This window comes from Anas platyrhynchos, chromosome 20 (genome assembly GCF_047663525.1).
Source record: "Anas platyrhynchos isolate ZD024472 breed Pekin duck chromosome 20, IASCAAS_PekinDuck_T2T, whole genome shotgun sequence".
Taxonomy (NCBI): domain Eukaryota; kingdom Metazoa; phylum Chordata; class Aves; order Anseriformes; family Anatidae; genus Anas; species Anas platyrhynchos.
In genome coordinates, this window is record NC_092606.1 from 10,444,463 (window position 1) to 10,470,051 (window position 25,589).

At 47.6% G+C, this 25,589-nt stretch overlaps 1 protein-coding gene and 1 long non-coding RNA gene across 9 annotated transcripts in view; both read left to right on the forward strand.

Annotated features, from left to right (window-relative positions):
* Nucleotides 1–6,652, forward strand: part of GALNT17 (polypeptide N-acetylgalactosaminyltransferase 17) — a 211,656-nt gene extending 205,004 nt beyond the window's left edge. For all 4 annotated transcript variants that reach the window (XM_027445904.3, XM_038165708.2, XM_072026183.1 and 1 more), the window contains 2 exons: nt 2,530–2,697; nt 3,345–6,652. In XM_027445904.3, the coding sequence (XP_027301705.1) occupies nt 2,530–2,697; nt 3,345–3,473 (297 nt within the window). In that variant the 3' untranslated portion in view covers nt 3,474–6,652. The remainder of the gene's footprint in view (nt 1–2,529; nt 2,698–3,344) is intronic.
* Nucleotides 6,653–8,100: 1,448 nt separating this feature from the next.
* Nucleotides 8,101–25,589, forward strand: part of LOC119713266 (uncharacterized) — a 66,496-nt gene continuing 49,007 nt past the window's right edge. For 3 of the 5 annotated variants that reach the window (XR_011804306.1, XR_011804307.1, XR_005260273.2), the window contains exons 1-3: nt 8,102–9,797; nt 10,296–11,119; nt 12,750–12,868. This is a non-coding gene — a long non-coding RNA (uncharacterized lncRNA). Of the gene's footprint in view, nt 9,798–10,295; nt 11,120–12,749; nt 12,869–25,589 lie in introns of all 5 variants that reach the window. The other 2 variants (XR_011804308.1, XR_011804309.1) reach the window with 1 other exon arrangement.

A 25,589-nucleotide genomic window follows, 5' to 3' on the forward strand; every position in this document is an offset into this window, starting at 1 on the left:
TGGTTTGGGTTTGGGACCCCCAGCTGCTGCAGTGGGCTTGCTCTGGAGAGGAGCAAAATAATGAAAGTGTTAAGACATCAAAGGCAAGATTTCCCCAAATGCATCTTGATGCATCTTGGAGCTTACACTTATGAGTTAGGTGGGCTTTTTTGGGATATCATCACTTTCAGCTTTGAAGTACTGAGGAGGGACAGGCTGGATCCAGTGTGTGACAGTGCGCTGGATCCAGACGTGTTTAAGACTTTCTTTATCTGGCTATTATACCTAGTAGATGACACATCTAATAGATGCACTTGATGCATTTTTCATAATACCCGTGTTTGTTTTTCAGCTCGTTTAGTCTCCCTGCAGCCCCCACCCCTTTGCCTTCCTCAGGAAAGATTTGATTTTTGCTCTACTTATTTTTCCCAGCACATTAGGCGATAACATGGAAGAGCAGAAATCGTGTTGCCTTGTGGGCATGAGGCCAACTTTCTGAAGACAAACTGTGAAACACCATAAAAAAAAAGGAAAGTGTCTAGCACGCTAATTTTGGACATGGTAGGAAACATTTCAGAAACAGGAGAAGAAAGGGTAACATGCTGTCCATTTGGGACCTCTAGATGATTTTCTGTCTGTCAAGGAGAAGTTGTGGGGTGTTTTGTGTTGTTGTTTTTCTTTGCTTTCACATGCCTCACTCTTTTTGCAAGGCAAGTAGCCTCATCCTCTGGGCTGGTGCTCAAATACTAATTCAAATGAATTGTGTGGCTAAAAACATTGTCACTCTGAGAACATCACCTCACTTGAGGATTGGCTCATTGAAATATCAAACTGATAAAAACAAGTAATGTGAATTTGAGCCTTTCAAGCTGAACTGGAGATGCCCTTGCTGGGAACGTGGTGCCACGTGAGCTGAGTGTGGAGGTGACCAGGGTCCCTGCCCTGTGCTTGGGCACCATGCATCCAGGGCAGATGGTGGCAAGGCTGGGAGGAAGAGGAGGAGGAGGTGATGGTTATGGTGCTAAGCTCTGCAGGCTGTGCTCCTTTCCAATCCTGCTGCTCCAGCACAGCAGTTGGGATTGCTGTAAAGCCAGAGACACACACTCCTGTGCACCGTTTTGCAAAGGGATTTGGGGGGCAGAAGAGCAGATACCACACCAGGGGATGGGATGGGGCAGCGCTGGGCTGTGTGGGCTGCCATGCAAGCGTGTGTGTGTGCTGCCCTCTGCAATTGTACTGTAGCTGAATTCCCATCTGGGGATGGATACTGCTGGCAAACAGGCCTCCGTGAGCTGTAATATAGCAGAGGTCTTGATTTGATTGGCAACACAATGGCTAAAAGTGCAAATCTGCCAGCAGCTGGGAGCAAAACGCAAGGCAGAGGGGCAGTGGGGGGGCCGGTCAGAGGCTCTGGCACCTCTGTCCCTACAACCAGCATGCAGAGGGAAGGCAAAATGAGATTCAGGGACCATAACTGTATCTGCTGTTGCTAGCTCAAGTCAGACCCCTGTACATTGTTTTAACTTGATTTTCAGTGTTTAATTATTCTAACAGAGATAACCCGAACTCCCTGTGTGATTTACTGTCTCTTTTTAAGCATCTGGGTCACAGATATGCTCAGTTAATTAACGTGCTGAATACTCCTCATTTGTCTGCTAGATAATAGATTGATTCATAATTTAAATAAGCAGCTGTGTATGTCTTTCCCCTGAACCATAAAAGGCAGGCCGCTGTCATTCATCTCCTTTCACTCCTGAATTTAAATATGTTTAGGGAAATATTTTGGTGGGATTCCTTAAACAGTGGGACCGCGGGAGCCCTTTGTGTGTGGCGGTGCCAGCTGTGTGCTGCCTGCCCTGGCAGCAGTCCCCGGTGTCCCCGTTGCCTCTCGCTGCTCCCCGGGACAGGGCCGTGGAGCAGTGTGGCTGCCAGAGGGGTGACGGTGGTCGGATGCCGGCAGGATTGCAGCGGTCAGGTGCAGTCCTCAGCCTTTGCTTCCATGCTGAGCCACGGGGGAGGTTCTGGGCTTGCGTCCTGAGGGACCAGGGCCAGTTGTATATTGGCCTTTGGCTGGTGTTGCTGCCTGGCTGCTGGTGGAGCTGTTGGAGGGCTGCACCAGACACACCAGTGGCATTGTTCGCTGGCCAAAGCAAGGCTGGCGTGCCAAGAGTGTGAGGAGCCGTGAGCTGGGCCAGCGTGCCCCACCGAGCCAGCTGGCTCCAGCCAAAAACCAGGGGAAATCATGTATTGCCCCAACCCACGGAGCGTTCAGGCCTGGGAGAGGCTGCCCTGTGATGGGTTTGAGTCTTGGAGTTATTCTCTTCTTTTCTGTGTGCCCTGGCTCCTCACCTGCATCTGCAAAATAAACAACATCAGGAGAAAAAGGCTGGAAAAAAGGCATATTCTTTTTCCCCTCTTTTTGGTTCTTTCCCTATTCACCATCCTCACTGTTTTTTCCTGGGGCTCTCCCTGGTTGTCCTCTCCTGCGTCACTTTTTAATGATACTCCAAAGATACTGATGGTCTTTTTCCTCTCTGTCCCTGCCCCCAGCTTGCACGCTACACCAAGGAGGGGTTCCTTCATCTCGGCGCCCTCGGGACCACGACTCTTCTGCCCGACACCCGCTGCCTGGTGGATAACGTGAAAAGCCGCTTCCCTCAGCTCCTCGACTGCGAAAAGGTCAAGAGCAGCCTCCATAAGCGGTGGAATTTCATCCAGGTTTGTTATGGGCCTGCCATTAATGCTGCCCCTCTCTTTTCCCAAGCCATGGCCGTGGCATGTTGTCTTCAGCAGGGGACAGCAGGGGACGAATGCTGTGTGTGACAGCAGGTGCCACGTCCTGGGACAGACGCAAAGAGTTAAGAGGGATCAGGGGCAGGGGCAGTGTCAGCAGACAAATAATTCCAGTAGAAGTTCCCTTTACTATCACTAAGGTATATGTAACCTGCCCCGTGTATGACTTCCAGATTTCTTTGTTTCTTACAGATAACCTATGGTGAAATACATGAAAACACACTGCTTCTGTCCCAAAGCAGCGAGTTAATCATATACAGCCCATGGAAGTGTCACACCTTCCTAACACACAGGATACAGTCATGCTATTTAAAGGTTACAGATGTCTTTTTTTTGCTGCTGTGTTAGGGATCAGTGCTGTCAGTGATAAAGGTTGCTCCGTTCAATCCCATTGATTATTTTGGAAATTATGTTATTGCTTGAATTGCATTACTGCCCCACTAAGTGCTGTGCACTTTCCAGCCACGCACGAGGACACAGCCTCTCCCCTGCAGTGCATGGTCCTGGCTTGCTTCACAGGCACTCCTATGTCTTTAATTTTTTAACTATTTTCTCCATGTCTGTAATTTTAGAATGGTGCCATCTTGAACAAGGGAACAGGGCGCTGCTTGGAAGTGGAGAACAGAGGAATGGCTGGCATCGATCTGATTCTTCGCAGCTGCACAGGACAAAGGTGGACAATTAAAAATTTCATCAAGTAAAAGGTGGAAGACTCCGAGGAGTCTCACCTGAAACACAGCTGACTTGGACTGATCTGACTGGACTCCTTTTGAAAGGACAAAATATCAAAACAGAGCTTTATTCATGTTATTAGGAGAGGACATGGGGGAAATGGGCATTTGTGTCTTTATTTTTATTGTATATTAGTCTCCCGCAGCTGATTCCAACTGTGTGAAATTGGGTCAGAACTGCTATTTTCTTCTGGCAAGCACTCTAAAAGGTACCACTTATTTCTGCTGGAATAAGTGTAATAAGCTCATGCAGTCTTGTGAGCATTTTACTGACAGGGAAATGTTGTTTTCCCAGATGACTCCAAGCTCTCCCAAAGGGCCAACTAGGTTTGCACCATGGTCAGAGTCGAAAGACCCTGCATATATCTGCATGGCAAGCATAAAAACTTGCCTGCTTGTGAGAGGAAAATGTGGCCAAGCTCCAGACAAGCTGCGTTTGAATGAAGCGGTGTTTCACTGGATCCTCTTTCTCTTTTTCCTTTCTTGCCCCTACATTTAGCAGCCCTTTTCTTGAGTCTGGGAGAAGCGAAGCTCTCAGAGACGCCCCAGTAGATCCCACAGATCTTTCCAATCTTTAATCACAGATGTCATTGCACAAAATCCTGTCGAATGAAAATACTGACCTCCTGTTGTCCCCTCTCCATCGCCCAAGTGATGCTGTTTGCCAAACCAGCCCCGGCCCCTCTGCTTATGGAGACCCTGAATGACCCTATGTGACCCTGTGGAAAGACCTCAGAATTTTTCCCCACAGGTGGCTGCCTGCCGGTTTTGGGGTCGGTCAGACACACAGCAAGCTGTTCTCCAGCTGGGGACCTGGAGAGCTGCAGGTCTGTCCTGCCCCCCTGGTGGAGATGCTGGCCTGGCACTAGCCCCTTGGGAACCCCTTTCTATCTCTACACATCCCCCCACCCCCTTTTTTTTCTGCTTTTGGGATGGGTGTCCTCATGTGTGCAACAGGCTGAGGGCAAGCACCATGAGAGAAAGTCCTGCTCAGGCTTCCCTCCCATGCAGGCTATGGGTCTTGTCTTTAAGGCATCCTTGCTCTGAATTAAGATATCAGTAGCAGTGGTCTCTTTACCTTTGTAGCGATGTAATTTTCTTCCTGAGGCTTGAGCACACCTGTCCTGAGGCCTGGTCAGCATGTGGCTATGGCCAAGGTCCACCCCAGACCCTGCATGTTTCTGCAGTCCTTTGTGGGTGATGGAGATGGAAGGAAGGGAGAGGGAGGGCAAGAACCAAGAAATGGCAGCTTGGCTGAAATTCCTGACCTTGGAGTCACTTGAAGCTTCTTAATATGAAGGGGTGATCTCACCTGCTTTTTTTGACCCACAGTAAACTTTGCTACCAAATCTACCCAGGCACTGTGGGAGACCATTGGTTTGGGGTCCTGGTGTCCGGCTATCTGGAAACTGGAAAAGGGAAACGTCTCACAAAGTTGTTTCACATGGATGCTGGACTAATGGGTGGATGCAGGCTTTGCTCAGTGGAGAGGGGAAGCCAGCCCATCTCCTGTCCTTCTCACAGAATAATACTCTTTCTGGTTGCCCTCTGGCTAGGGTGCACTAAAATATATTAATATATGAGATGTACGTGTAAATATGTTCCCAAAGATGGGATGTGCACAGAGTTGTTTGCTGCAGAGCACTCATGCCTGTCTTCCATTTGCATCAGGATAAAGCTACCTGGGTGTTTAATGACTTTAATTTTCAATGCCATGCAGCAGGTTTATAACTGATGTTTTAGTAATTTATTGAACAGAAACAGATATATTTCATTGTTCTTCTACAGCAATGAGCATCACATAGGACTGATTGTTCACTTACGCGTGACAAGACTCCCTCATCCATTGGAGTTGTCTCTGATTTTTTTCCCTTGCCTTCCTTAATGAAGTAAAACCTCTTAGTTGTCCTGAATTGCAAAGTAGGGAGTCAATGTAGAATTTTGCTCTCTTACTCGCTGTTGCATCATCTCTTGTGTAATAAATTTTAGCACTTACAAAAACTACACGATTACAATGTCTTTAGATGCATGATGTATTTCCCCTTGCATTTGTTGCTGCCTTCTAAGAAAAGCAGTTTGCTAATGAAGTGGACTCCAGGAAACTCTGTGGGATTTGAGACTTCACAGCTAATGGCCAAAATGGTAAAATGCCCTTTAATTGAGCAATCAGTTTGCTGTCAGTCGTCAGTGAGAGCCACATATTGTTTAGTGTTGGGAAAAGCCTGCGTGTTTTGGGAAAAAACAACCCAAAAGCCTTTGGATGTTGCCTGTGTTATCATTCACGGTTCTCGGCTCAGCTCTAGTCCTGCCAGTGCTCAGGGCGCCAGCAGATGGGCTTTGTCAGATCTAATCGTGGTGGGACAAGGTGTCACCACCCCCAGGCATCCATCTGCTTCAGCTGTTGGATCTGTCCCCATCAGCAGAAAGTGATGTGTGGCTGCACCTCGGCTACTGTAATTTGCAGGACTGGCTTCAGCCACCAGGCAGGGGGCTTGGCTGTATGAAACACAGCGGATCGTTGGCTGAAGTCACTTCAGGACAGCCGCGTGGCTCTGCTCCAGAGCCGGCAGCCCCTGGCAGCAGTGGGGTGCATCTCCAGCTGCATGGTGGCATTTCTTGGAGGTGATGTCCATGCTCTTGTAAGCTTGTTCTAGGTGGCACAAACCCACCTGGTGATGGTGATTGCAGTGGTGATGGGCTCTTTGATGAAAAAATTCAAAGATGCATTTCCTTCGTGCACCATAAAGAAAGCAAATGCCTGAATACCTAAAAGGAAGGGGATGGTGGAGATGAACACTGCTCCAGGACCTCAGCTGGGGCAGAAAGCTTGTTGAGGTGGTTTGACCGTTCTCACTGCTGTACATAGAGTGCTTTAAAATGCCTGAAAAGCAGCGGCATGAGTAAAATCAGGATTAAAATGGAGAATTTTATCTGCTGTGTCCGTGTAAGTGAAGTTCTGTTCTTACATTGGTCTGTGACATGCAGAGATGATTGCTGAGGCTATGACCTGAGGTCTGCACCCTCCTAAACCTTAGAAATCTGTCTTAGGAATCTGGATCTAAATGTTGCATCTTGCGCTTATCTCTAATAATATGTTAATTGCTTTAAAAAGTGATATCGAAGTGGTTCTTATTAAATATATGATTTGAGCCTTGCCTCTTGAGTGATTTTAAAAAGATTCACTGTTGATGAGATACAGAGGCAGTCATTCTTCTCTGTTACTTATTTAATAGAAAAGTGCTGCTGTTTTAATGGAACTTCCATTTTAAAAAGAAATGGAAATGAAGGAGAAATCAAGAGAGATGGCCGATGCAGATTAACCTTCCGTTTCAACCATCCGTGCCGGCTGCCACTCACCAAGATAATGCAATTACATTCAAGAAGCTGAAAAGAGATGTTATGTGGTAAAACAGCATCGCTTGCAAATGTGCCCAGGCTGGATGTTTCTAAAAGTAACCTGAAGCTTGGGGCACTCCTTAGACCCAGTTTTTGCATCCATATTGTCGTAAACCACAGGTCAGCTGGTGATGTGGTTCCCAGATAAGGACAGCAAGGTACAGGTAGTTACATGCCCACATAGCAGTGAGGTATGTCTGTGTGTGCACCCTACAATAAAGGCATTTTTTGTTATAAGAGCAGCAGCTCTCCCACCTGAGCTGAGGACACAGCAGGCTGTTACCATGAGTCCAGGTAAGTATGGCCTCCAGCCTTGAGCTTGTTTCTGCAGAGCGTGCTAAATAAAGCTCCATCACCCCTCCTGAAGAATGACTCGAGATGGATGGTACAAAACCTGTGTTTGTGTTGGGTGCATTTTGCATGCTCAAGGCTCTCTAGGAGAAAAGGCCCAGGCTAGAGAACTGCATGATCCCATGTGGCTTCCAGCAGATAGAAGTCAAGCACAAACCTTTGCTCCTTAGATCCCCTTAGCAGGACCTTTGTGCTGGGCAGAGAGCCAAACTTGCAAAAAGTTCCCTCTAATCCCTCAAATGAAGTTAGACTGCTGTCATTTCAAAGTCATAGGTTTAACTTGTGGATTCCCAATTGCAAAGCCTCTCTGCTTTGCCACCGAGCTATCGGGGCACTCATCCATGCTAATGGATACAGAGTTAAGCACTGTGCAGGGTGAAATCAGGCATTTTGAAATCTGCACAACCTTTGCAGATGAGAAACTGTCTTGCTTTAAGTTGAGGAGTGGGGAAAGCAAATGTGACCACTGGGAATCTCAGCTGGCTTTCTAAGGATGTTAGGATGAAGCATTAAGGGGAGTTCTCTGTTGTGGTAAACCAAAATTATCTGCAGATGGTCCCTAAGTATTGGAAAAACTTAGTGCCATGTTGAGGGACATAAACCCTTGAATCCTCATCAGCCAAGTGACAGAAATGTGCGGTACTGAGCTCCTCTGTGTATTTACTGAGAAGCCAAGGCCTCCTAGTGGGGGTGATCCTGTGTTTCTGGAGGAGGTTATTCCTGGAATCATACAACAGTTCCACTGTGCATATAAATCAGAAAAGTCCCATATTATTAATGGCTTTGACTCTTCTTGCAGGCAGGAGCCAGGCATCACACTGAGGCCTGTGAAGCTGCTCAGGTCGTTCAGGTTTGCAGCCAAGTCAGTGTTGGTGGGACCAGGGTCTCAGCTGAGCGTTTTGCTTAGTAACAGCGATGGCATCCTTCTAGCACCACACTAAAACAAAATGGGATGGCAGAAATTTCAAGCTTGAAATCCAAGCTCAGCAGTCTCTACTTACCCAGGACACTTCGGTGAGAGCAAGCAGGTTAACACATCCCATCCCCTGGGGATCACCGTGATCAGTACCCAGCGGTGTCTCACTGGGTGCAGCTCTCAGGGGCCCCAGCTGAGACTTTGGCTCAGGTGCTTTGGGTCACACTTGGAGGTACCAAAGACACCTGCAGGCCGTGTGTGCTCAGCAGGAGGCAGCACTGTTCTTTGGGAAAATAACACCGGGCATTAGCTCTGATATCACCTAAAGAACTCAATATTTATTCTGAAGGCACGCAGGAATTGTTGCCTACAACAGCTATCCCAATCCACTGTGTCAAGTGTTCTTCCTCTGGCAGAAGACAAAATAGCAGGAAGAAAGATTGTATAAGCCACAGAGCCTTCCAGAGGAGGAGTTTCTTATTTTATTCCCATCTGGTGGCTACGAGACGTGATGGGTAATAGCTCTCCAAATGTATTTCCTGGCTATTGTAATTCTAGGTTTTATTGTTATAGGCAAGTATTTCATAGTTAGGCAAGAACCCGTGCAGGAACTAATTTCTTACTGTGCTCTTCAGAAATCACAGCCGGGAGGAAAATAACAGCAGAGTGGGGACAAGGTGATTTGCTGTGCAGAGCTGCGGAATTGGCACCCAGCAGTAAACTGGTAACAACTTCTGGCATTTTGAGAGCAGAACAGCAACCGTGAGCATCCTCTGAGCCTTGCAATCCCCTTCCGAGGAGGCGGGGTTATTTCCCTGGGCCCCAAAACTGTGCTCGGGACCTCATCCTTAGAAAGCTCCCTGGCAGCATGTGCCCACGCGGGGATGCAGCAGAGCTTCCCCATGGGTCAGTGGCACAGGCAGGAGCTTCCTGAGGCTGTGGGGATGCTGAGCTGGGGGGGCACCTTGGCTGGCTGCGAGGCGCCCACCCAGCTGCTCTCCCTCTCCTCTCTGCAGCAGGGCTGAGGGGAGATAAGACAGAAGAGCTTGTGGGTGGAGATAAAGACAGGGAGATCGCTGCAATGACCGCCACAGGCAAAACAGACTTGACTCAGGGAAGAATGATTTAATTTTTATGCTGGATAAAAATGGAGTAGGATGATGAGAAACAAAAACTGGCTGCAGCTTCCTTCAGGCCATACCCAGGTGGTGTGGGGTCCTCCCAGCTGCAGCGTGGGTGGGTCTCTGCCCCAGGTTCCTGTCCTCAGCATGGGCTGCAGCAACCTCTGCCCCGGCACCCGGAGCTCCTCTGCCTTCCCCCTTCACCAACCTCGCTGCCTGCAGGGCTGTTGCGCTTACTTTTCTTCTTGCTCCTCTCTCTCAAAGCTGCCACACAGAGTTTTTTACACCTCCTTAATTACGTTATCACAGAGGCACCACCAGCTCTGCTGCTGGGCTCAGCCTTGGCCAGCAGTGGGTCCGTTTGGGGACTGGCTGGGTCTGAGTCCGACCCTGCCCTGCCCCGTGCCCGCCTGCCCAGCCTGGTTCCTGGGGCCAAGCAGGAGCCTCCACAGCCTCGGGGGTAAAGCAGGGGCAACTCTGGCTGAGGGAGGGATGCCTTTCAGTGCAAAGGTGCGTTGCCCCTTGCTATGTTTTCTGCTTTGGTGCTATTTTTGTTCCACTTTCCCTTTGTCTTTAGCGCTGTCTTGTTTTACTTTTTGTGACTGGGGCGGCCTTGCATTCCTCTCTTTGTTCTCAGCAGGTGTTTGCTCCATCTCTGTCCTTGCTTGCTCATTTATTCTCCATGTGTTTTCTTTTATTTGCTCTCACTTTCCTTTGCTATTTCTTTTGATTGCTTATTTCCCCTTCTGATTTTTTCTCACTCTTTCTTATTCTTTTCTGTTTCATCTCTTCTTTTTTACTCTTGTTGCTTCCCCTTTATGCGTGTTCTCTCTCCTGTTGTTTTGATCTTGGTACATCATTGTTTCGCTGCTTAGATTCCCCATCTCCCATTTTCCTCTCCAAGTTTGCTTTTTGAGTTGGAACTGAGTCAATCTGTGTTTTTTATGTCTTTAAATTTTAATCACAGCGCCTATATGCCAAATCTTTTCTTTTATTGCTCATACATAGGCATCGGCACAGCGAGTTACAGCAGCTGGTACCCATCCTGCCTCTGCCAGCTTTGTGGTGCTTTGACACAGGTGGGGTGGTGATCGCATGGCCAAAGTGGTGTTTTCCAGCCCTTGTGACCCCCCTGCCATGAAAAGGTGTGGGCAGTGAGTAGATCCTGCAAACCTGTGCTCCTTCAGTGCAAGGGTCCGGATGGCCCAGGAAAGGGGTTACAGCCAGATGTGGGTCTAAGAACCTGGGCTCACTGCAGGCTGTGATTTTGAATAAGGGGAAAATACAGTAAAAACACACAAATACTCTACCAGCCTTTGTGCTTCCTCTGATGAGCTGAATGAGAACAGAAGAAATGTTCAGGTCCTCCCATCCAGACACCCTGTACTACAGTAGTCAGCGGTGGGGCCATAAGCACATGCCACACCAAGGGAGAAAGCCAGGAGCTGCACAAGGAGGGGAGAAAAGTCAGGAAAGGGAGATGGAGAGACTAGGTCTTGGGTTTAGTGATCAGAAGATGGGGAGATACCTGGGGTAGAGCTGTCTTTGGCCCTGAGGAAGGCCCCAACCCAGCATGGGACCTCAGGACTCAGCCCTGCCATGCCCAGCCCCAGCCCCTGGGTCACCACCACCTGTGCCGTGGGTCATCCCCAGTGCGTGGGGCTGGGCCGGGAGGCACCAAGCACCTCGTGCATCCCTGCAGGGTGGCTGTCCCCAGGCCCCTTCCCAGCCCACGTTCATCCCACCTGGTCCTGGGCAGCCACTGCTGCTTCCTCAATGCTTCCTCAGGCATCACCATCCTCGCAGTCAGAAATGGTCTTCACACGTCTAAGGTGAGTTTTCCTGCTTGAACGGCAAGCCTGAGCCTTTCTGCCTGCCCTAGGCACAAAGGGGAGGCTGGAGGGATAATTTTTCCTGCCATTTGCATTCACCTTTTTGACATCTGCAGCCAGGTGTTTTGTTTCTCCTGGTGCAGAAAAGGGCAAGCTGCGGCTCTGTCACGCTTCCTAGCCCCCAAATCAGCAGCTGCCCCTCACTCACCCATGACCACCGGAGCCGGGAACCGTCCGTAGCCGGGAGCATCCGAGGGAGGAGGCAGTGAGGGACCACCCGGCTGCTAAGCCCACCGCCCGCCCGGCACCACCAGGGGAAAGCGTGGCCCCACTGTAAATCATAAACCCAATTAATTATAGGCAATCTATAGAGCAAGGTCACGCTCTCACATTTACTTTCCCACTAGAATAATTTCGTTGACCTCCCCTGTTTAAGTGTAACAGCTCCTGCTGAGCTGCTTTGTTGCAGTTGATAGCAAGATAATTATAATCCCATCAGTGGTTAAACTGTTTCAATAGGCAAAAGACACACTCTTCAGGCCTTTGATGGATATCTAACAGCTCCCAGAGATTTGATATTAATCAGCTGCTATCTCTTGACTGCTGGGAGGCAAGTGATCAGTGACAATAGCTGGTGAGGGAAAACATGATTTTTCAGAGATGCGCATGTAAAAAAAACAATGTTGTGAAAGGAGAATGCTTCTGGGCTGCATCCCGGTGGCTGTTACCCGCTCCAGCATGGCTCACTACAGATGCGGCCTTGGAGCTGGGAATGCAGCTGGAAATGTTGCTCCGAGCCCTTGCTGATCCCGGTTAGCACCAATTTTCTTTTGCTGCGGGTGAGGGGATGTGACAGAGCGTCTGCCTGGCCTGCTGCAAGGAGGGGGGATTTGTCATTAACTGTGCATGAATTATTCAGCGGTCAGAGTTGCAAGGTAGAGTAAAAAATGCTGGTTAAAATGTTACTTGAGATTTAATTGCATATGAAATCAAGGCCCCAAAGCATATGAGTCCTTCCCGGGAAAAGGTGGCAGGTAAAAAGTATTCGTCATTCAAGCCTTTAAAAATCAGAGTGCTTAAAACCTTAAAGCCAAACTAGCTGCTTTACATGTTTTAATGAATCTCCCCCATGCTAAAAATTTGTGCGTGAAATTGCTGAAAGCAATAAGCTCATCCATTTCTCTGCAATTTTGCTATTAAGCTGCAATGAGACAGACAATCGAGTCAATAATGCTAATACTGTTATTTGAAAGAAGTCAGCTGGGCTTTGAACAGGAAACTCCTCTTGCGTAGCAAGGAGTTTTGCCCTAAATACTTGGGATCTTAACCTATGTAATAGCATCCTGTAATACATCTTGTTAAAACATGGGGCTTCTGTGAGACTCCAAATAGCGGAACAGTGCCCAGAAAGTGTTACTGTTTTCTAATGAGGCTGATTTTATTGTTGTTGTTGTTATTATTATTATTAAATCTTGTTAGGAGTACATAGAGTTCTGTTGCTTTTTCTTTAATTATTATTATTTGTGTGTAAACATTGAGAGAGCTTGTTGTAACCATTGGCCTGGAAAACTACCTGGGAGGTGTTTGCTCTCGCTGCAGCGTTTCATGCTTCATGACTGTTATTTTTCAGCTTTGCTGTATGCAGTGCGCTCCAGCCATTTATTCCAAGACCCTGCACACCCTGAACCACACAGGTACCCTCGTGCTGGGAGCTGCGTGGAGACATTGAAGCACCTGAGATGGAGCCAGGTAAGAGCATTTGGGCACAGTCCTACAGCAGGGAAGAGCTGCATTTGCTCTGAGGCTGGGGAGATGACCCTGGGCAGTGCTCCTCTGCCCACCCTGATGCTGGTGCCCAGCTCGAGCACCCAACCAGGGGCAGGCTGCTTTAGGCATTTGCTAAACTTGAGGTTCTCTAAATAGCACGGATGGGCTGCTTTTAGGTGCTTCGTGTTTTGACTGTGTGCTTCATTTGCTCCAATCTTGTGTATGAGCAAGCAAAGCGTGGCCATCTCCTGGCTTAGCTGGAAAGCTGCTGCTCTCCCCTTTGCAGCAAGGCTCCTGTGGGGCCATCAAACTTGTAAGACCCGGTGGTGCTGGCAGATGCCTCAGAGCTGCTTCCTTCTCTTGGGTGGCCCCACCAAGGTGGCCAGGGAGGCCACCTCTTGCCCATGGGGCTGATGTCACCGAAGTGCAGGCCTTGCCCCATGTCCCAGGGCAGTGCCCTGCATGTTTACTTCTCCCTCCTGGAAGGGAAACACACCACAGTGAATGTGAAGAATAATTAAAATATAAATAATAATAATAAAAAAGGCAAGTTGGAAGTCAAAAGTGCAAGAGGAACCCTTTGGGGAGGTGTACAGGATGGGTGTCCCCATGGGAGGCCGGGTCCCCAGGGGCACTGGGAGGCCGCAGCCCCACACAGGCAGAAGGAGCGGCCACGCAGGGACTGTCACCAGTGGCATGGGGTGAGGGGTTGTGCCCTCCCGCAGCATCGGTGCTGGCTGCGACCCCACAGGGCTCACCCTGCACATGCAGTGAGGTGCCACCCGTGTGGATGGGGACGTTTGTGCTGTGACCGCTGGGCTTCCTGCCGCCCCATACCACAGATGAGCATCTCTGCCCACACGGGTGCTGTGAGGGAAGCTTCTGTGTGGGCTCGGCACGTCTGTGCGAGATCACTGCACAGCGATGAAAACTGCTTCCTCAGTGCCACCGTGTGCCTGAAACCCTAACAGCCTGGCAGTTCCACAACATTAAAAAGCACAGGGTGATAGTAGGGTTGCGAGCAGCCCAGGACTTGCCTACAGGGCTAGCAAATCCTAAATGGGAGCAAAAACATGGCTTTGGAACAATGGTGCAAATTGTTCCTTGGTGTGCAGTGGTGCCCTGCTGACTACGTGCCTTGTACTTTGACCAGGGAAGTTGGGCTTTGCCTTACTGAAAGATGCCTGTAAAGCTGGTTTATGCTTGCACAGATGGAGGCAGGAGCATGGGACAAGGCGCTCTGCCTGGCATGCACCCGGTCTGGAGTTACCTGCTCAGTAAATACAGCAAGAGCTGGCAATAAATAGCAATGTGGACAGTGTGTCTGAAATGTGGGGCCCTTACCAGGAGGCCTCCTGTGGAGGTGCTCTCCTGGGGTCAGCCACGAGTCCCAGCTTGCTGTATGCAGAAGGCAGATGTGTCATGGTGCACAGCACCTTTCCACTCCAGGTTTGTCTGCCCCCCCTTATTTATTCCCAGTCCCTAACTGCAGCAGTGTCCCAGCCATAGTCTATCAAACAGGGATTTACAGTTTCAGACAAGGAGGGATGCTGCTCTCTTGAAAGGCCCCGTGGGAAAGGAAAGGGAATTGTCCTGCCTTGGGCTAGCCAAGCTGGACGTGCCTGGTGGGAACATGGATCCAGGCTTCACCTCCAGATCCAGCTCTGCCCACTTTTGACCCGGGTAACTTCTGTGATATTTGCCTGCCCCAGCCCACTGCAGGGAGAGGTGAGGGACACACCACCCCTGATGCTCTGCAAGTGTGTTATCATCAACACTGCTTTAGTCACAAATCCGACACACAGCACCATACGAGCTGCCATGAGGGAAGTTAACTCCATCCCAGCCCAGAACAGCACAGAAGTTTAATGACAATTTTTGGCAGATTCTCAATTAACAAGTGTAAATTCAGGAACTCCGGTGCCTCTCAACTTCCTCACAATGAAGCAGCAGCTGCTCACATGGGTTATAATGCAAGCACGAGGTGCCCAGGAAAAAATCATGAGTTTTTAAGATGTGATGTTGTCAGGTGCTGTCCTGACTGACTCAAATGCTTTTCGTGGCTGCAAATGCAAAGCCAGTTGCAAACCTGCATTGACAATTGCTCTTCTTATCTGCTTTGTGGATGGTGCTTGGCTGAAAGCACATGGTATGGGTGGCAGAGCTGGCCGGCTGCAGTGCTTTGTGAGCCTGGAGCCTGGGGCTGCTGCTCTGTGCCAGCAAGTGGGCACTGCGGCTTGTGAGCACTGGGATTGCAGCTGTGTTAGTGACCCGTGGCATTTCCACATTGCCCAAGTGTGAGAAGCAGGCCAAAAACATCTCTGCCTGCACCCAGCCTGTCCCTTAGCTGTGCCTGGACTGTTGGGGCTGAAGTAGTCTTTCATTCAAGTGAATTTGTTCCAAAAAGACAAAGAGGCTCCATCTAGTTGTGAAACTGAGTATTTAGCAATAGCCTTAACACTTCTGTTTGGTGTTCATGGCAAGTCGGCGTTAGGGAGTGTTTCCCACATGTTAAGGCTGAGGCAGGAGGGAGGAAGAGCAGGCGGGGTGGTTTCTCCTGGCTGGTGTTTGAGCCTATTGCTCACTGCAGGGCCGCAGCAACCTGTGTCTTCTGGGGTCCTGCCATGCCCCCCCAGCCATCCCCAGGACTGCCACCCTTCACGTGTCCCCATCTCAGCCCAGCAAGATGGCCTTGCTCACCAGGAAGGGCCACGCTTTTGGGGACTGGCTCTGGAGAGGTCTTGGACTTTTCCAACACAGTCTCATGTAAGCCTAATAAAGTCCATCTGAAATACTTTGCAAACCATCAGGGGGAAATGTCAGAGCAGCATTGGAGGCATCTCTGCACATTGCAAAATACAGGACGGTCTTTAAAATCTGCCATTTGTACAGTAGAATCTGGGGGGAAAAATGCCCGGATTGAATAAAGTCTCTAAAACACTCCGAAGACCAGAGCAGATCATCTGGCATTAAAACAAACCAGCCCAAAAGAAATGTGTTTCCCCTGCTGAGCAGGCAGCGGGGGCTGGTGGGCGGTGGGGACCTGCTGCAGGTGGGCTCTGTGACACTGGCCCCAGGAGAAGCAAAGTCCCAGAGCGCTCCTGGTAGAGGTGCTATGAATAATCGATGGCAGGTTAATTATTCAGACACTTGGAGACGAGAGATGGGTGGTTTAATATTTTAGAACGGAGTCATAGATCGTTTGAGTTTCCATCCAAGAGCTATTTTTGACAGCTTGTTGTGCAATTGCAGCTTCACATACCAGGCTGTGATGCAGCAGGGAGGGCTCTTGCAGCAGCTGGGAGCTGAGCAAGGGGCTTGCACGGCCCGTGAAAAGGTGGCTTTGCCTTCAGCAGTGCTTCCCTGTGCTCATGCACTGTGCTGCGGCCTCTGGTGTGAGCCACTTGTGAAGGCATGGACTATTACAGGGGCACAGACACGTGAACCAGTTCACCTATGCAAGTCCTGAGCTCCCTGAGATGCTGAGCAGGAGCGCGCACTGAGAAAAACAAAACAAAACAACAATAAAAAAAAAACCACACTTGAAAATTGCACTAGAGTTTTTTTTGTTGTTGTTGTTTTGTTTTGTTTTGTTTTGTTTTGTTTTTGTTTTCTTTCATAGTAAGAACAAAAGACCTTGAAAAAAGATCACTGGTGCAGCAAATGAACTATCTTCTCCACAGGCTTCCCAGCTTTGGTCTTCTCTTCCTTCTCTGGGTCTTGTTTTCGTGGTCTCCCTTGCCAGCACATCTTGCACAGAGTGAGGAGGGGCAGAACCGAGCAGCCGCGTGCTGCTGGCTGACTTGCCAGGCAGAGCTGATCGTGCCAGCTGAGTGGAGAGTACGTCAAAAACCTTCAAAGAGACTAAATCACCCCTCGTTCCTTAGCAACACACAGGCGTTTTGCAGAGAAAAGATGTAGCTGGAGCTATTTTGGCTTTTCCTTTTTTTTGCTTTCCCTGCCCCTAGGTCCTTACAGTCTTACCACAAGTAATTGGATGATGAGAGCACAAGTATAGCAATGTCCTCCTTCCCTCCTGGGTGCCCGTGGTGGACACGGCTGTATTTGAAGTCTCGCTGCTCTTCTCATCCCTGGAGTACTATTTATCTTTGGCCTCAAGATCTCCAACAGCTGAGGTGCAGGAAAAAAAGAAGAAGAAAAAAAAAGACCCAAGTGAAATAGGCAGGAAAGGCACCCTCCAGGAGGGGTCCTGCAAGGAAGTGGACCAACGAGGACCTCCAAGGCTGGGGACAACTCACCCTGGTGTCACAGCAGCCTCCTTATTTCCAGGTTACGTCGTTTGTCAAACAGGAGTCATCCTCTGTGTGCCTGTAAAGGCTGCAGGGACCTTAACTGGAACTTCTAGCATTTTGAAGGGGAAGGTTTACTGCTCTTGTGGGAGCATCATGTCTTCTCTGTTTCTCCATTTCTAAAGTTTCTTTACAGCGGTTATGGAGCCTGCCAGCCTGGACCTAACAGGCCTCTGCTACTCTTCTCAAATAAACACATTTTAACTTTCCACCACAAGAGGTCCTCAGGATCCCAAGGCAAAAATATCTGCAAGTATCCGGGAGCAAGGTTTGGAAATGGAGTGTTATGTTTTTAAAGAGAAAATCCAGCTAGTATCCAGGTGTTGGGCAGGAAAGGTCACTCCCTCTCCCAGACGTGAGCCATCCCACAGGTACCTTGCTGTTTGGGTTTGGACCATTGGGGTGAGATTTCAACCTTTCTTTGCAAATGTGAGAGGAAGCCAAGGTCCTCACAGCTTCTGCTCCAAGAGAAAGCCAAACTGGGGGAAAAAAAGTGAGTTTTAAGCAACAGGATGCAGAAGGGCTGGCAGCTGTAACAAGGTCATTGCCTCTACAGCAGCTGGGGTCACTTCAAATGCTGTGATCGAGTGTCCACACAGTCCCAGCTTTTTTCTCCCTTCCTTGTTCTTCAGTATTTTATATCCATGCTTTGAGGCCAAATGCATTTCCATTAACACATGTGGCAATGTTTTCATGGGCAGTGGAATGAGGAGTGATTTTGCTGCTCTGGGGCTTTCCAGTAGTTCAGGCTTGTTTGTCCTCCTTTCTCTACGCGCTGCAGTAAACAAAGCTTTTCTCCAGCACTTTTCAGTGCTGAAATGAATGGAGGTGAACTATGGGACCACAAAGAACAGAGAGTGTTTCTGGAGCAGATTTAAGGCCAAAACTGGCTAGCAGGCAGACAGCAGTGTGTGTTATTTAATGAGGGCCGCCGGGAGAGTCTGTGTGCCCTTGTCCTTGTTCTGTTCTGCCTGCATAAGGAGTGGAAGTGGGCAGCAAAGATGGGGCTCGTTAATTTGCAGTGCACCTCAGAGGTTGGTTTTGAAGGCAGGTGAATGGCTCTTACAGTTCAGTGTTGCAAACGACGCAAGCCTGGAGAACACAGGAAGGCAGAAAGCAGAGATAGGAAGCAGGGCTGCAAACCGTGGTGTTGAATGAGCAGCGGCAGGAAAGGGCACATGAGGACAGCGGGGTTACTGCAGGGGCTGGACTCCCCTCCGAAATGCTGGGAGCAAAACGGGTCTGGTTATGATGAAGATGAGGGCAAGCATCTCCTGGTACACCAGCAGTGAGGTGATGTCCTTTTCCTGTGCTGGGCGTGCTGTTCCTCCTGTTTCTCCTGTTCCTCTGTGGCTGTTTCATCTCCATTGGCTCCCCACTGCTGATAGTGGGATTTTTTTTTCTGGTGGCCATAACCAGATACACTCCTATGCAGGTGCCTATTTGGCCCGCTGGCATCGCTGTGTCCCCATGCTTCCTCTTCTATTTTGCCCATGATATAAAAGATGTAACGCTTTTTGTTGGTGGTGGTGGGTTTTTGTTGCTCGTTTTGGACTGGCTTTTGCTGTGTGATTGTCTTCTGCTGCTGCAAGGTGGCAGATGTGAGCACACAGGCACACACACAGAGTGTGTCCCTCACCTCACTGCACACTGCCATTGGGTCTTTGCTTGTTCAACTCACTGGTGAAAAGAGCTTGTTCCCAAGCTCTTTGCAGATAAGAGTGGAAATTGTCTTTATCTTCGTGCACACCAGCATAGCTTTGGCCATCCTTACTGCATGGAGGAGCCATGGGAGGCTTGGTCACCCCCTGCCCGTCCATGGCAGGAGCACAGGCTCTCTCACCATTGTCCCCTATGCCAGAGAGATGCTGGTTGGTAGAGAAATATCCATCCTGACCTTTCTTTTTGATAAAAAACCCTTTGGCATTACTCAAAACCTCATCAAATGATATTAGGATGGATTTCTCTGGGGTCATGTTTGGTTTCAGCTCATCAGCAGGCAAAAAGTGAAAGAATCTTTCCTTTTAAATGTTAATAGAGACCTTTCTCATTCTTATCTTGTGGGCAGACTTGGTGCTGTGTGATTTATTCCTCTTGCTCTTTCTGCAGTGCTGCCTGAATACTGCACACGTATGTGTATGAATACTCTGTATTTTATATTTTTCTACTTAGTCATACTCTCTGGTCCCTGTATACACTTTACGTCTGTAATGAATACTCAAGACCCATAGGTACCTCTGAGGCATGCTTACAGAGCTGGCCAGTAAGCCCCTCAGTCTGGTTGTAGAGGGCCAAGTCCCAGGGCTGAGATGATGAATCATGTCAGTCTGGGTCACTGTGGCACCAACCACCTCTGTTATGGACAAAAGCAAGAACCACCAGCCTAGGGCTCTCCAGGAATCGGTCATTGTGTTGGGTCCTCTGGCAGGTTGTGTTCTCTGCTTGGTGATGCACATGGAGATGATGGATGTGTGCACAGTGACCATGTCTGTACCTGGTAGAGCAGAGGAAAGTGTTTGTGTGTTCTTAACAAAGACTGTCAGAGGAATGCTTAAGAGGAGCTCTGACCATGATGGCTTCAGTCCAGCTGTGATCAAATCAAAAGAGGTGCTGGGACTGGAGTTCAACTGGTGAGCTGAGGAGTAATTATAGGGTTCCAGTTAATGAAGGGACAGAGTTTGTTTGGAGCCTTTTTCTAATGTGGTCAGGGACTGACAAGCTCGGTGTTGCCTGGGCGGATGTGGCTGGTGAGGAAGATGATCATGGGCATTAAGGACAGTGTAACCGAGGGAATTTCTGGGAAGGAAGTTAGAAAGGAATTTGGGGCCAGAGACCTGTCCACAGGAAAGCAGTTAGCAAACACAAAATCCTCCTTCTTCCCGTTCCTCTGGCCCTTAAGTAGGCACCCATATGTCTCCCTGGGAAAGGAACCAGGTCAATAAAAAATAATACTTTTCTGCTCCAGTCCACTCATCTCAAAACTCTTTGCATGATTTAGTTTGGTGGGGTTAGGTTATTGGTATAAGCCCTCAACCATAGCAAGATAACAGTGCAAATGAAGTTTCAGAAGGGAAACTGGGAACTCAGTTATTCCTTTCAAGGTGGCATTTCTCAAGCTCTTGAAGTGAAATTGCTCTTGACTAAATCAATGAGCTTAAAGTTGGAGCTTGCCTGCAAGAAAAAAGGGTAGTTTAAATGGAGAGAAGAGAGTTTATCTCAATAAGAGTTACCCAGGTAAATGAAAAAAGTCAAATTTTTGCTGGGATTTGGCTGTGAAATGCTTTGCCAAAGGGTTCCAAATCATCGGTGAAGGAACTCCAATATTTACCAAAGGAATTCCATATTTACCAAAAATACTTCAATTTACCCTCCTAGATACCAGCCCTCCTCCATCTTTGCCCCCTCATTTTAATTAGTCACCAAATATTCAAGAAGTATTCTGGTTCTCTTATTAGATGAGCAGCTCTTCCTTTCCACCTCATATGGAAAACAAGAAGAGCCTGTCTGGCTCCCACCCCAACCCTTTACCATTCTGCTTCTTTTCTTGGATATGGCCTCTGTGAATGGCAGAAGGCAGAAGAATGGTTTTCACTGTAGTATCCTAATCTGTAGCTCATTAAACAGACCCTGTTCTCCATACTGACTCTGAGAAGGTGAAAAAGTCTCCAGTGCACCCAGTGGCTGTTCTTACAAGAGGTGCCTTGTACATTCCCCTAGGAAAATGCTTTCCCCCTCTTTGTACTCCACACCCTGGAAAATACACCATGCTTCATGCAGAATGGGCTCAATTTCATCCATTAGCAACTGAGCCAGCAAAATGCATGGACCCCATAAAGTTCTTGTGCACTTGCTTTGAAAGAAGATGTTGGACCACAAATAATATTTGTTCTTAACTGAAGAGAGGTACTTCTCCTGTAAGACAGTGTACAATCTCTGAGCCCACTTAATTATCTGAGTTATCTGCTTCATTGCAAAATGTTGCAGGACCTGGTGCTGGAAACGTGCAAGCTCTGCAGCAGCCCCTGCAAATAGGATTTGGCTGATGAATTTGCTCAAATTCCTGTTAAAGACAGTGACAGTTGTGCTGGGAAAAAAAATGGGTTCAAATAAATGTTGGCCTGGAGCTCACATTGACAAGCTGTGTGACTAATGCACTACCTAGAGGACTCCTAGCAGGAAGCGTGTGGGCATTAATGCCAGGCTGAAAGCAAGAATGGTTCCAGCATGGATGGAGGAAAGGGGGACGCGAGAAGTACCAGTGCCTGCGTCACCTCGTCTAACTATAGCTGCTTAGTGGGGTGTCTGAGTACCGGATCCAGTGAAGGGACTGTCTGATGAGAATTCCCTGGAGGCCTCCAGTAAGTTATGCAAAAATCCTCTTTGAAAGAGACCTCTCCAGTAAGCCCTGGAGCAAACACTAATACAAGAGGAAAAGCTTGTGAAGATTAATGTTATTGGGTGGTGGTGGGGAGTGTGGAGGAGTGATTCCTTTTAAACAGTTACAAATAGATTTTCTCTTGGCATTTAAAACCTTACATTTCTTTTTCATTGGATGTATTCTTTAACAGCAACTTTATACATGTATGAGTTCTGCAGGCAGCTCTGCGTGTCAAGCTGCTCTTATTGCTCTCCAGAAATGGAGCCTCACCAAGCCCATTCAGCACATCACCACCACAGCCTTCAGGGCTTTCCTCTCTTTTCATGAGATTTTATTCCAAAATCTATTTTTCTGCAGTTCCAGCCCATTGCTCTTGTCCTTGCTGCCATGCAGGAGGAGAGAAGTCTCCCCACATGCAGACACTTTTTGCATCTTAAAAACAAGATGCAAAGCTGTAAGTAGGTTTTTTCATTTCTACTTTCATAATCTCCAGTTCCCCCAGTCTTTTCTCACAGGGAATGTTTTCTAGACTTACATTTCTCTGTGGAGGCTCTTCCCAATAGGTTCTTGCTGTTTTATGGGAGCAACACCCTTCAGCAAGTGTCCTTCTTGTTGATGTAGAGGGACAAGTTTGTGTGAGCATAGCTGACGTGTGGTGAGATCTCCTGAGCATCCTCAGCTGCCTCCTTTGCATCCTTCCTCTCTCTTTTTTTTATTTTTTTCTTTTTTCTTACCCAGAACTGAGCACAGGTTATCCCCATCAGGGGAATTAGCAAACAGCAGCTTGTCTGAATCTGACAACTGTCTGGGAGGCTGTGTTACTCCATCTGGAGTGATGGGACGTGCATGGCCATTTGTCACTTCTGTCCCCACTGTATGCACCAGCCAAGCTACGTTTCAGCATAAAACATGGTCAGGGGATCTCACTGGGTGATATCCACTGTGCCAGCTCCAACAAGCTTTCTGTGACTGTGCTTTGGGTTCATTTAAAATCACCCCTTGATTTCTTTCATTACTTCTTCGTGCAGAGAGGGGATGTAAGAAAGCAATATTAACCAAAAGTCTTTCATGACGATCAGATGTTGAAGGATGTGCAATATAAATGAAAAGACTGTGCTACTGTGCTGGTGAAGTCATGCTGCCTTCTCTTACAGACTGTCCTATGATGGGAGGGCTTAGTCTCCTGCATCTTGGCAGAAATGGCAGAAGCACACTAGAACCTGCTTTTTATCTGATTTGGCTTAGTTTATTCATATTCAGCCTGGTCCCCCATGATAGCTTTAGATAGCACTGAGGTCCTAGGGAGCAGTGTTAGTGATGTACCCACTGCTATGTCACCTGATAAAGTCCCTCTGCAGGCGTCCCATCCTGCCCCTGGCATCTAGGCAGATTCCTGGGCTTAACAAAACATTGAGCCTTAAGTCTAAAGCAGGAACTGTAGTGGTTTTTTGTTTTTTTGTTTGTTTGTTTTTTCTGCTATTACAGTATGATAGCTCTTTAGACAAAGGGTTTCTAGCAGTAAAAAAGCAGGCATTTCAAAGTTTTTTTATTAGGTACATTTATAGTTTAAAGAATTGCTTTAAAGGCAGCCAGGGACACAGCTTATCCTATGTAAACATTAATATTCTTCTAAATTGATTCTGGTTAATTCACTGTGGACAAATCTTAATTCAGTGTTAGGTTATTTGTGCTGAGTTATTAGGTAGAACAGTGTGCACTCCAGCAGCACCATCAAGTTGTGCAGTAGCTAAGCATACATGGCAGTGTTTACCTTCCCCCACTAAAAAAGGCACATCCGCACTTTTCTTCATGGGTTTCCTTTGGGATCAAGGGGTCCTGATTCAACTGCTCTGGACATTATCACAAGCCCTCATTGTTTCTACTTGCTGATCTTCCAGGTGTATCACAGCAAGACCAAACTGAACCCGTGTTCAAATTGGAAATTCAGCTCCCCTGGCCAAGAGGTGCTGGTCACCTCTGAGCATGTGGTTTCAGTGGTATGGATGCTGTTATTAGGAGGAAAACTCCACACTCAGGTTCTGAGACACAGGACGCATGCAGAGCAAGGTGCTTTTGTTCTCACACCCTACAGACCGTGCCCTTCTCTGGCAAGTGCTCTTAACACCAGCCTGCTGAAGCAGAGAGCAGCAGGAGGAGTTGACTGCCCCAGCTTTGGTGGTGGCTGTCAAGCAAAGGTTCAGATTTGCATCAGACCCCTGGAGGGAAGCACACTGACACCCTGCTGCACTGCCAAATTAATTCTGTCAGGGGCTAAAGCAGTGCTGTAGCAGAGGCTTTGCTACTGAGAAGGTCGATTGAGGTCCATGGGGTTTCTTCCAGCCGTGGACTCCTGCAGGGCTGGGGCAGCCCTTATGTGATGGAGGGAATCAACAAATGACCTAGAAAAACTGAATTTATCCCACATCCAAAAGCAGCACTGTGTTATGATCACGTACTTTATACTTCATACATATACTTCATACATATGTCTAAAAGAATACCAATAATTGGTTATTTGGAGATCAGGTTGGATATAAAAAGAATGAAAGAGGTATTTTTGCACTAAGGTGCCATCTCTTCTTTCTGCAATAAGAAAAAAGGAGAGCAACACAATTTCATGTGCGTTGGGATGTGCTCTCTGCTCACATTGTTTGAGCAATGCTTGTACATGTTCACTTCAGAGATCCCGGGTGCAGTTTCAGTAGCTTTTCTCATTCTGGCATGGAGATTTTCCAAACCAGAAGAGTAAAGGATGCAGCCAGTCATCATTTCTCAGAATCCAGTGACAAGGTTTATAATAAAAGCTCACATATATCTGGGTTTGAGCTGAAGCTATCTTCTATTGTCAGTATGATATCTGCCTACGCAAAGGTCTGTTTTTCCATGTGCAGCATAGTTGGCGGTGGAACTGAAAGCACTCATCCGTTACATGTAGTGCATTGACTTTTGATAGACCTGCAAAGAAAGAGTTTGCACTTTGCACACAGATTATTGTCAAGAAGTGCAGACGTAAGTACAGTGAATTTGCTGCCGAAAATAGCCTGGCTGTCATGACTGGCATACGAGTGTGTCTTGTAGGGCTTCATGCAGTGATAGTGCCTGTGTGCACATCTTCTTTTACCACTAGATGTCATAAACTGTTTTGTTGTGTTTTCTGTTTTTTTTTTTTTTCACTTTCTGAAAGTGCATATAGTGCATGAGACATCACTTGATGGAGACAGTCACGTTGATAATCCGTCAATAAGCATTCATTTTTGGTTTTGGGGTGCTTATTTTATTATTATTATTATTATTATTATTATTATTATTATTATTATTATTATTATTATTATTATTATTATTATTATTATTATTATTTTAAACTACCTAGTACAGGAATATGACATGCAATACCTTGTTTTAACAGCTGACACGTACCAGAGCAGTATTTCTGCCATGCTGCAAATCACACTACAGCATGCTTGCTGCAATCTCAATGCTCATTTGGCCTTTGATTTGCATTTTTAACATTAAACTGCTTCCATGTCCTTCCTGAAAGCAGTGATAACATTTATGTACGCTTGTTTGCTTGAAGCTCCTATCTCAGAGAAAAACTGGGACAGTTTTAGATTGCCTTAGTCCAAATCTGGCTCAGAGCTTGCTGTGTATCCACTCAGTAGCAAGGCTGAGAGGTTCAAAACAAAACAAAACAAAACAACAACTCCTTTTGGATGATGATGAATTTGGTGTTTTTGTTTATTTTTTGTTTGTTTGTTTTTGTTTTTTTGTTTCTTTAACAAAGTATGGCTCACAAAAGGGGAACTGGGAAATGTCCCAGCATGTGAACCAACCTTCCTGCAGCCAAAGAAGCTGCAATTACCAAGTTGGACAAAACAGCAATTTTTCAAACTTCACCTAAACTTTATCTGAAGACAAGGGTTGTAAAACCTCTGCTCTGAACTATGCAGCAACATTAGGCATTGAGAACCAACAAGACTACACTTCTGTGTTTTCAGATTCCTGTCTAGAGTCCCAA